The 9,978-nt window shown below is 42.4% G+C and overlaps 1 protein-coding gene across 1 annotated transcript in view; it reads right to left on the reverse strand.

Annotated features, from left to right (window-relative positions):
• Positions 1-9,043, reverse strand: part of PPTC7 (protein phosphatase targeting COQ7) — a 40,065-nt gene extending 31,022 nt beyond the window's left edge. Inside the window, exon 1 of the mRNA XM_047760173.1 lies at positions 8,516-9,043. Coding sequence (XP_047616129.1) covers positions 8,516-8,747 — 232 coding nt within the window. The 5' untranslated portion in view covers positions 8,748-9,043. The remainder of the gene's footprint in view (positions 1-8,515) is intronic.
• Between the last annotated feature and the right edge of the window lie 935 nt (positions 9,044-9,978).

Below are 9,978 nucleotides of genomic sequence, written 5' to 3' on the forward strand. Positions count from 1 at the left end.
AAAAATGTGGTGGAATTGACTTGAGTCAAAATAGTACTCGGTCCCTCAACAGAAAGCTCTCTTTGTAGTAAGTCACTTTTGTAGTCTCTGGCAAAGTTTCTACAGTCATTTTGTAGTCCTTGGGAATCATACCAACAATTTAATCAATTCTAGAACTATTCACCACCTACAAATTAATGCACCTCAGAAACAACCGTTTAAGAACTAGTAAATTTATAAATTGTTAAATGTGAGACTCAAGATCAACAATAAGCTGCTAATAAGAACAATTTCATAGCAAATAGAAAAACACAAATGAATACAACCTTTCTTAAGGAACCTAAGCTAATATTTAAATCAGAGCTCTTTCAAAAGTTCACAGCTTTTGATTCAGGAACTCTTCTTCCAGAAATTTATCCTAAGGAAATATTCAGATGTAGAGATATGCACTCTAGTGTTACTTGTAATAGAAAATTGGAAATAATCTAAATAACCAAAAATAGAGGACTGTGTGGACTATACACACAGTAAAATACGATAGTTACGCTTATTAGTATAGAAATATGCTCAACTGACATTAAATAACAATAATATTACAAAGCAGAATACACATTAACTCAATTTTATTTACTAATATATATACTTACAATTATATATACATTAAAGCTGGAGGAAACCATACTGATTACAGCTGAGTTATGAGTTACTGGTATTTTTACTGTGCTTTTGTGAGCATGCGTTACTTGTAAAAGCACAAAACAGAACCATTTATTTAAAAGCATGAGACGCACAAGAGAAAACCTAGGTTCCAGGCTCAGCTTTGATACTAGCCGTCCTAACCTTACTGATGAGTCAACTTTATAGATGAGGAAACAGACACAGACTAAGTGGAGATAAGAGCAACTATTTCATAGTTAAAAGATCAAGATAAAACATGAAAATATTTTGTAAAATCTAAAGCACTATATAAACACTGGAAGATGATTTATATTTTATGTCCAATATTGAATAAATGCTTAGGAGAAAATAAAGTATTTTCACTCTTTAAAAAAAGCTTCTGCTCCCTCACTTTCACCTCATCCACCCAAAATTCTGTTTGGGATCCCATTCAAAATTATTTAATATCTTTTCTTCTTTAAAATCAAACTAGGGGAGTTCCCGTCGTGGCACAGTGGTTAACGAATCCGACTAGGAACCATGAGGTTGCGGGTTCGGTCCCTGCCCTTGCTCAGTGGGTTAACGATCCGGCGTTGCCGTGAGCTGTGGTGTAGGTTGCAGACGCGGCTCGGATCCCGCGTTGCTGTGGCTCTGGCGTAGGCCGGTGGCTACAGCTCTGATTCAACCCCTAGCCTGGGAACCTCCATATGCCGCGGGAGCAGCCCAAGAAATAGCAACAACAACAACAATAACAACAACAACAAAAGACAAAAAAAAAATCTTAAACTAAACCGAAAGCTTTGTGTCACTTGCCAACTCAAGTTTAAATGAGTAAGTGTGTGTTTTTAGCCCAATGCCTTCTGCAGTGGGTCAGCTTTTGCAAAAAAGTCTTGATGTATGATGTGAGTCTGTGAACTGTGTGAATTGTTTAATAAGAGGAAACAAATGATATTAGATTTCAGGAGGATAGAACACTATCAGATTTTAAAAATACCTGACAACTCTCAAACAAGATAGATCACTGAATTTTATCACTAATGACAGATCTAGGTGAGCAGTTCTCAAAATGAGACCAAAAGTTAACACTATTGAAAGGCAAACTCACAAGGCATGTCATTTCTGAACTGACTAGAAAAGTAAAATTTCTTGAGTTCCCTGGTGGCCTAGTGGTTAAGGGTCCTGTGTTGTCACTGCTCTGGCTCTGGTTCAATCCCTGGCCTAGGAACTTCCATATGCCATGGGCTTACCACCTACTCCCCCCAAAAAGGTAAAATTTCTTCAGAAAAAAAAATACTGTCAACCTACTTTTCCAAAGCATTTCCTTGAAAACTGTGACCCTAAAACCCCACATAAGGCCTCTCTAAAAGACACAGGGACAAATTTGACATTTAGTTTGACAAATTTGACATTTAGTTTGAATTTGACATAGGCATTTATTCAAAGGACACAACTTAGGTCAAACACTCTGACCTGGTACAGTGCTTCTTGAGTCACACACTAGTACAAACTCTATTTGGATACTGTTGCAACCATTCAGGTTAAGTATTGCCCAGTTTCAGAAAGCAGTGCTAAAGTTCAGGAACAGCTTCCTCCAATCCAGGTTCCCCCAACTCCCTTTACTTCCCCCCACAGCTGCCCCCATTCCAGTACAACCAGCTAACATCTGCATCCCACTTTCTGCTACAATTTAAAACTTTTTAACAAAAGTATATTTTCTAAAAAGTATAAAGTCATTCTTTTAAAATCCAATTACTTGCGTTATTAAAAAAAAAAAAGATTCATTTGGATCCCTTTAAGGAAATTATTAACAAATTGAGAGAGAAGCTAGAAGTTAGGAAAATTTATAACTAAGCTTGAGAATTCTAAATTAAAGACTGAACAGAGGAAAAGTAGTTCTGACAAATGAGGAAATGACTTTAAAAACAATGTGCTTTACAAGAACCTTATGAACAGTAAATATATCTATATAGCAAAGTAAGAAAAATATCAGGGAGGAGTTTAAGAAACAAACAGCAAAATTCCTCTATCAACCCTAGAATCTATTATAGAATGCCAGAATGCTCAGAAAAGTCATAGAACAAGTCATCAGCGGCTTTTTTTTTTTTTTGGCGTCAATAGCTTCTTAAACTCTGCTGTTTATGAGTCCTAGAAGGCTCTTTTCCAAACTCACAACTTTCACTCTCCCTTAAAATTCCACAAATTTCTCTTGAGAGCATAGATTATCAAATCTAGCATATTTAAAGTACTGATTGATCTTAGAACTTACATATCTGATTGCTGACATTTAGAAAATATTTCCCGTCTACTGAATTTTCTTCTATTTTACATTAGAACCATACAAAACATATTAAAAACAATTACATTGTTCATAAAGTTGGAGTTACAGTATGGCCCAACAATTCCTCTTCTAGTTATACACCCAAGAGACTGGAAAACACAAAAGCTTATACATAAATGTGTCATAGCAGCACTATTCACAACAACCAAAAAGTAGAAACAATCTAACATCCATTAATAGATGAAGGTATTTTTGTAAATGTGGGAGTTCTCTTGTGGCTCAATGGGTTAAGGATCTAGTGATGTCACTGCAGCACCTTGGGTCCCTGGCCCAAGAACTTCCACATGCTGTAGGTGTGGCCAAAAATAAAAAATAAAATGAAATGTGGCATAACCATACAATGGAATATTGTTCAACCATAAAAAGGAATGAAGTACTGATACATGCAACAATGTGAGTAAATCTTGAAAATCTTACGCTAAGTGAAAAAAGTCAGACACAAAAGAACACATGTTAACATGAGTCCATTTATATGAAATGTCCAGAATAGACACAATCTGTACAGAGTCTTTTTTTTTTTTTTTTTTTTTAGGGCAGCACCTGCAGCATATGAAAGTTCCCACTGTAAGGATCAAATAGGAACTGCAGTTGCCAGCCTACACCACAGCAGCCACAGCAATGCAGGATCCCAGTCTCATCTTTGACCTACGCTGCAGCTTGCAGTAACACCTGATCCTCAACTCACTGAGTGAGGCCAGGGGATCGAACCTGTATCCTCAAGGATACTAATCGGGTTCTTAACTTGCTGAGCCACTACGAGAACTCATGTATATTCAAAATCTTAATGTTGCCAGGGATTGAGGGAGGGACACTGGGAAGTGTAGGTTAACTGGCAGGGGTTTTCTTTTGGGGCAACAAATATATTCTGGAACTAGTTAGTGGTGGTGGTTTCACATACTTGTGAATGTTGTGCCACTGATTTTTTCACTTTAAAAGGTGAATGTTATGGCAGATGAATTTTGTATCTCAATTTCTAAAAATCCAGTCAGGGTCATGTCTGCTTTCAACAGGTAGATGAGGCTGAATTTTGACTTTCAGAATGTTATGACTATATAATAATGACACTGGTTTCCTAACACAGCTTGAAATCTAGTTGAGGGAAATCTGAAAGAGGGCTTCTTGAAAGGTTGCAATTTAGTGCACATACACACTCTCCCAGATGACTAGTACTTTGTTAAAAGGATAACTCACTTTCAGATACAGAGGTTCTACCAAATATATTAAAATTATCATGCTATTGGAAAACATCAAATTCTACCTAGTTTATTCACTTCCTAAATAAAATTTTCATCTCTATATTGTTTGCGTAATCCCTATAGTTTAAGGCAACTATGTTTAAGACTGGCATAATTCACAAAAACACCTCAAATTCATGGGCAAAATCAAAATCACATCTAAAGGCTAGACCATAAAATTGTTTTCATTTTTTTTAGGGTTTCAAGTTAAATCAAGCTTAAATAAACATCATGCAGTTTTATAAGAATTACTTTACAACTCAATATTCAGAGGTCAGAATTTACATGGCGTACACCATGCTTTCTTTTTTTAAAAGAAGTGGTTTCAATAAACTGTAGTTTAGTATGCAGAGGAGTTTTTGTTGCTTTTTTTTTTTTTTTCCTATTTCTTGGGCCGCTCCCGCGGCATATGGAGGTTCCCAGGCCAGGGGTCGAATCGGAGCTGTAGCCACCGGCCTACGCCAGAGCCACAGCAACGCGGGATCCGAGCCGCGTCTGCAACCTACACCACAGCTCACGGCAACGTCGGATCGTTAACCCACTGAGCAAGGGCAGGGACCGAACCCGCAACCTCATGGTTCCTAGTCGGATTCGTTAACCACTGCGCCACGACGGGAACTCCTTTTGTTGCATTTTAATTATGAGTCATAGAGTGAATAAACAAGTTGTGTACACACACACTCACTGTCTCTCTTAGGCGGAGAAAAGCATTTAGCAGTACCAGAGAACACTTTAACAGTACCATAGACAGACTGGTTTTGAATTCACCTATCTTCTTAACTAGTGGTGTAAAGGAAAGAGGCCTGGAATGGGAGACTTGGTGGTACCTCTAATTCTGGCATTAACTAAGCCATTTGCTAACCTTAGCAAAGTCATTTGATCCTCTGTAGGCCTATTTTCTCTTTAGTAAAATAAAAGAACTGGATTCCAAGGTTTCTAAGTCTTACTACTCTCAACAGTTCTAAGAATTCTATTGTTAAGTAGCTTAGGGCTGTGGGAGGCCCAGCAATTACACACTAGGCAGCTCTCATATTTTTGTGTACTTGGGCACCCATGCCATACAGAGTAATAAGAGAACTCAGTATTAGTCACAGGGAAGAAGGAAAAAGGAAAGCACACACAGCTCCTGGTGGTACTGATTTACTCCCATTATACCTAATAAAAAGAAAGCACCTTCGCCAATTTTCCAGGGGATAGGAGTGGTTCTTATGTCTCACCACACCCACCATAGTTGGTTTTTCCTAAAAGAAGTCCAGTGGGACTCTACAAAAATGTTCTAAAGCACCAAGTACTTTTAGTCACTGCATGACTAATAGGACAGATCAATTATAAACTAAAGAAATAAAATAGCTTTCTCTTTCTAATACAAAAAGAAAGAAAAAGTTCTCATTCCAAACAGAGGAGTCCTAGATGACCACAGTGAGTTGCACAGATACTCAGCAATAAACACAGTGTCAACCTAAACAGAACAAATTATCTATGAACTAGAAGGTTCAAAGCACTGAATGTTATTCAACATAGCCTTTTAATGCAATTTAGTTTACAACTCCAACTTCCAGTAAAAAGCAGTATTAAAGACTCACCAAAGACTCATCATCACCTTTTTCACAGAAAGAGATAATCAGACCTGCCTGTGATGGGATGGTTGTCAATAAAACAGAAGTCAACATCACAAATATGGGTTTGTAGAAACCAAAGATCAAATGAGGCCAACTCAGAAGCTGTTTCAGGTGGCTCCTAAGACAGCTTTCTGGAAGAACCCCTCTAAAACAGGACAGTCCTAGAGAACTTTTGTTCCCCGATTTTCATTCAACACACAAACACAAGCACACTCTTAAAACGGCTCTTTGTCAAATACGGCCAAAGCCGTAGGTCCCGTAAGCAATCATCTGTCTGGTTTTGTCTACCAACATTCCTTTGAAGAGGGGTATAGAGCTGTGGTTCTTTATCTGGTACCCTGCATGGATCTCTATGTGGCACATGGATGTGGCCAGTGAAGTCGGCAAAGGCCTATGCAAAATTTTGTTTGTTATGTGCATTTTTCTGGGAGGCAAGAACCCGTGGGCAGTGAAACAAGAGGCTGTGAACCAAGGTAAGTTAAGAACCACTGTTTTATGGAGTTCCCGTCGTGGTGCAGTGGTTAATGAATCTGACCAGGAACCATGAGGTTGCAGGTTCGATCCCTAGCCTTGGTCAGTGGGTTATGGATCCGGCGTTGTTGTGAGCTGTGGTATATAGGTCGCAGACACGGCTCGGATCCAGCGTTGCTGTGGCTCTGGTATAGGCCGGTGGCTACAGCTCGGATTAGACCCCTAGCCTGGGAACCTCCATGTGCCTCGGGAAACAGCCTTAGAAAAGGCAAAAAGACACACACACACACACAAAAAACAAAAACCCACTGTTTTAGATATGAAATACAAGGTATCTACTGAAGGTGCCCATGTGAATAAGATAGGAAATAATGTCTGTTATTTGAGGTGGAAAACAACAAAGGGTGCTGGCTTTTCAAAACAAACAAATATGATCTGATGGTCAGAAGTTCTTAAGGGTCAGGTAGTCCATTCCCTTCATCCTCTAGTCTAGATGAGGAAAATGAGCTGAGAGGTTCTTGTCCAGAATCACAGAGCGACAAAGCTGAACACCAAACCAGGCTGGGTTTCGACCAGAATGATATGTTTACATTTTTTTCAGAATGGGTTTGACCAAAATTTCTCATATCCTTATGAATACCCCACTCCATTAAGGAGGTAGCTTTCAAAAATTTTAAATTAACCTTCAGCATAGGAAATTGACACATTAAAATACCCCTCATATCATCAATCAAATCACAAATCTTTCCCATAAGCTGACACATAGCAGATTTATAACTGGGAACCTTAGTGGCACAGTATCTCCCATCCTGTTGCACTATAACTACAAATTGAAAAAGCAGCACAAGTCACAAATTTCTAACTGTGAAGTGCTTCTAATTGTAATGAAAAAAAGACAGCCACTGACAGTCCTTTAAAAAAGAAAGCAAGTCAGGGACAAGATGACTTCAGAGTAAATTTGTGGGACTTCAATTTGCAAGCTCCCTTCTAAGGAGCCTAAAGTGTTGCCTAAACACTAAATGATTTTTTCAACCCAGGTAATGGAATCTCTCAAATTAAACTGAGAACAACTTTTCTAGTTCCATGTTCACAAATGCTACATGACTAGAAGCAGAGATAACAGGCGGTTATTCCAAGATCAAATTAAAAAATAATTATTGTTGTAAAGTTACAAGACCATTTGTTCCAATGCCAAACTTTGCCTCAGCATATGAAAGTCAAAGTAATGAAAAAGCTCAAGCTTACCTGAGAAGTGAAACCAAAGTGACATCTGAACCTAAGTACAATGACAGTATGTCCTTCAATTTCAAAAGAAATGCTTCATTAAAAGAGTTTTAAAGGCATAGGATTCTATGGCCTATACATTGTCTCCAAAGATATATATGACCGTAAAGTTTCTGCCTGCTTAACTGTATTTAGCCATTGCTGCAGGCTCAACCGTAGGCTCCCACCCCCTAAGATGTAACTGGAATAGGCCGTCGGAAGCACCTGTAACCTGCTTTAACCCAATTCTCAAGGCTTTCTGGTTTGACCATTCTATTTTGGGTCAAGGAGACTCTCCTCCACCTCAAGTGACCTTAATGGGACAAGATCAGTTTGGAAGAATGCACTGCGAGTGATTTTTCACCAGGCCAGAGGCCTCCACTGCGAGTCTCGGACAAGGATGTAGATCTGATCTCTGATCGAGGCGACGCAGGAATGCGGCTGGGCTGTCTGGGGCTCACGTCAGCCAGCCTGCTCGGGATCCCGCTGCCTGTGGCCGGTCTGTGGCGTCAGGTGCGCCAAGAAGCAGGGATCCCCGGGGCACGCAGAGCAAGGAGGGAGGGAGGAGGGCACTAGAGCCAGGTTCGGAGCCTGCAGGTGTCGCCGAGGGAGGGGACGAGGTCGTCTGGGGCTGGCACTGCCAAGTGACTAACAGTGCTGTTACGGACTCGGACAAACTGGTCACATTCTCAAGCTGTGTGACCTTGAGCAAGTGGCTCGTCCGCTCTGCGGCTCAGTTTCCTCGTCTCAAAAATGGGGGTTGTTCAAGCGGAAAACACACCTTGGAGCGCTTGGCACGGCGCCTGGCACATAGTAAGCGCTCCGTACAAATGAGCTACTACTGGCTCTCGGGCTCCTCTTACTGCCCGGAGGAGCCGGGAAAGCCCCGAGCAGGGGAGTCCCTAGGAGGCGGATCCGGGGCTGTGGCGGGGGTACTCAGGTCGGGCACTCACCGAGCACATCTGCCGAACGGTGCCGGGCTACGAAGCACGCATCGTCCCCATAGCACGCGCCCTTCTTGAGGAGGCCCTTACGGAAGTCCTTGCCGAAGCCGCAGCCGGCCGTCACCAGCCCATAATCGCCGCCGCCACTGCCGCTGCCGCCGCCGGCCCTGGGATCGGTCTGCGAGAGGCCGCCGAGCACGGCGCGGGCCACCAGTCGCCCGTACGAGAGGACCGAGAACATCGCCGCCGCCGCCCCCCCGAGGAGGCGGGGGGCCGGGGGAGCAGGAGGACGCGGAGGCCCAGAGCCGGCTCTCTCCTCAGCCGCAGCTCCGCCGCCGCCGGGACGCTCCTCAGGACAGCGCGCAGTTGCTGCCGCCGCCCCTACCCGCCGCGCGGGGCCTCGCACACGCTCAGCCCCGCGCACCGAAGCCAGAGCGAGGTCAGAACCGGCGGGTCCTCCGCTTCAGCCCAACTGGTGTCCCGGCTGCAGCCACCGCTGCCGCCGCCATCTTCCGCTCCACTAGCGTGTTCCGGGCCGCGCCGGTAGCACCGCCCCCTTTATGGCCACGCCTCTATCCCCGCCCACAACGCACGGCTCAGTCCCAAGCCCCGCCTCCTTGGCTCAGTGCCCTGTGCCTGCACAGAGGTCGAGCGTGCGCAGAGTGTGTGGAAACAATGTCTCCTGGGAGTTGTAGTCCGAAAGGTTTAGTCGCTTTTTACTTCCCTGCCTAGCTCCGAGAGTTCAAGGATTCCTCAGACGCGCGACCCAAGTTAAAAGTATCGAGAATTACAGGTGGGCTGTTTGAAAAACTTCACCCCATATTTTAAAGACTATTGTTTTAAATAGCACCACTATTCCTTTAAAGAAAAACCCGAAAAACTATCGGGTCACATGTTATTGTTCTGTAGTATTAAGAAACTGAAGTACACAAATCTAGCGACACCTCCAGAATTTATACATTGGAAAGATTTAGGGGCGGCAATCTGTTGGGAAAGAAGAGCCATTTTGCATTATGTTTAGGAAAATTCGAGAAAATGTTTTATGTTCCTGTTAGACTGTGGGGTGGGGGTGAAGATTTAGGGAGGAGATACAGGTATGGCCACTGCAAACATGTCATAAATGTCCCCCAAATAGAGAATAAAAAAATTACAGGCCCCAAATTTCTTTGCCCCGAATCTTAATTTTCTCAGGGGTCCACCTGACTAAGGAAGTCTTTTCCCACCACTGACTTGGGTACTCAGAGAGGTCATGCAATACCAAAGGCTTGAGAGGAAATTGTCCTGCCTCTCTCCTCCCACAACTGCCACCTCTTCTCATCAAAAGGAAGAAAGGCAGCTCCTCTACTTCTTTTTTAAAAGCTCTCAGCCAGCCCCTAACAAAGACATCACAGTAGCCTTCCCCAGATTTTGAATAAGGAACCTTCTGAAATTATTTAGGTTGAATAATAACTAAATTTATTGAGGAGTTTGTA

Source organism: Phacochoerus africanus, chromosome 15, assembly GCF_016906955.1.
Source record: "Phacochoerus africanus isolate WHEZ1 chromosome 15, ROS_Pafr_v1, whole genome shotgun sequence".
NCBI classification, from domain to species: Eukaryota; Metazoa; Chordata; class Mammalia; order Artiodactyla; family Suidae; genus Phacochoerus; species Phacochoerus africanus.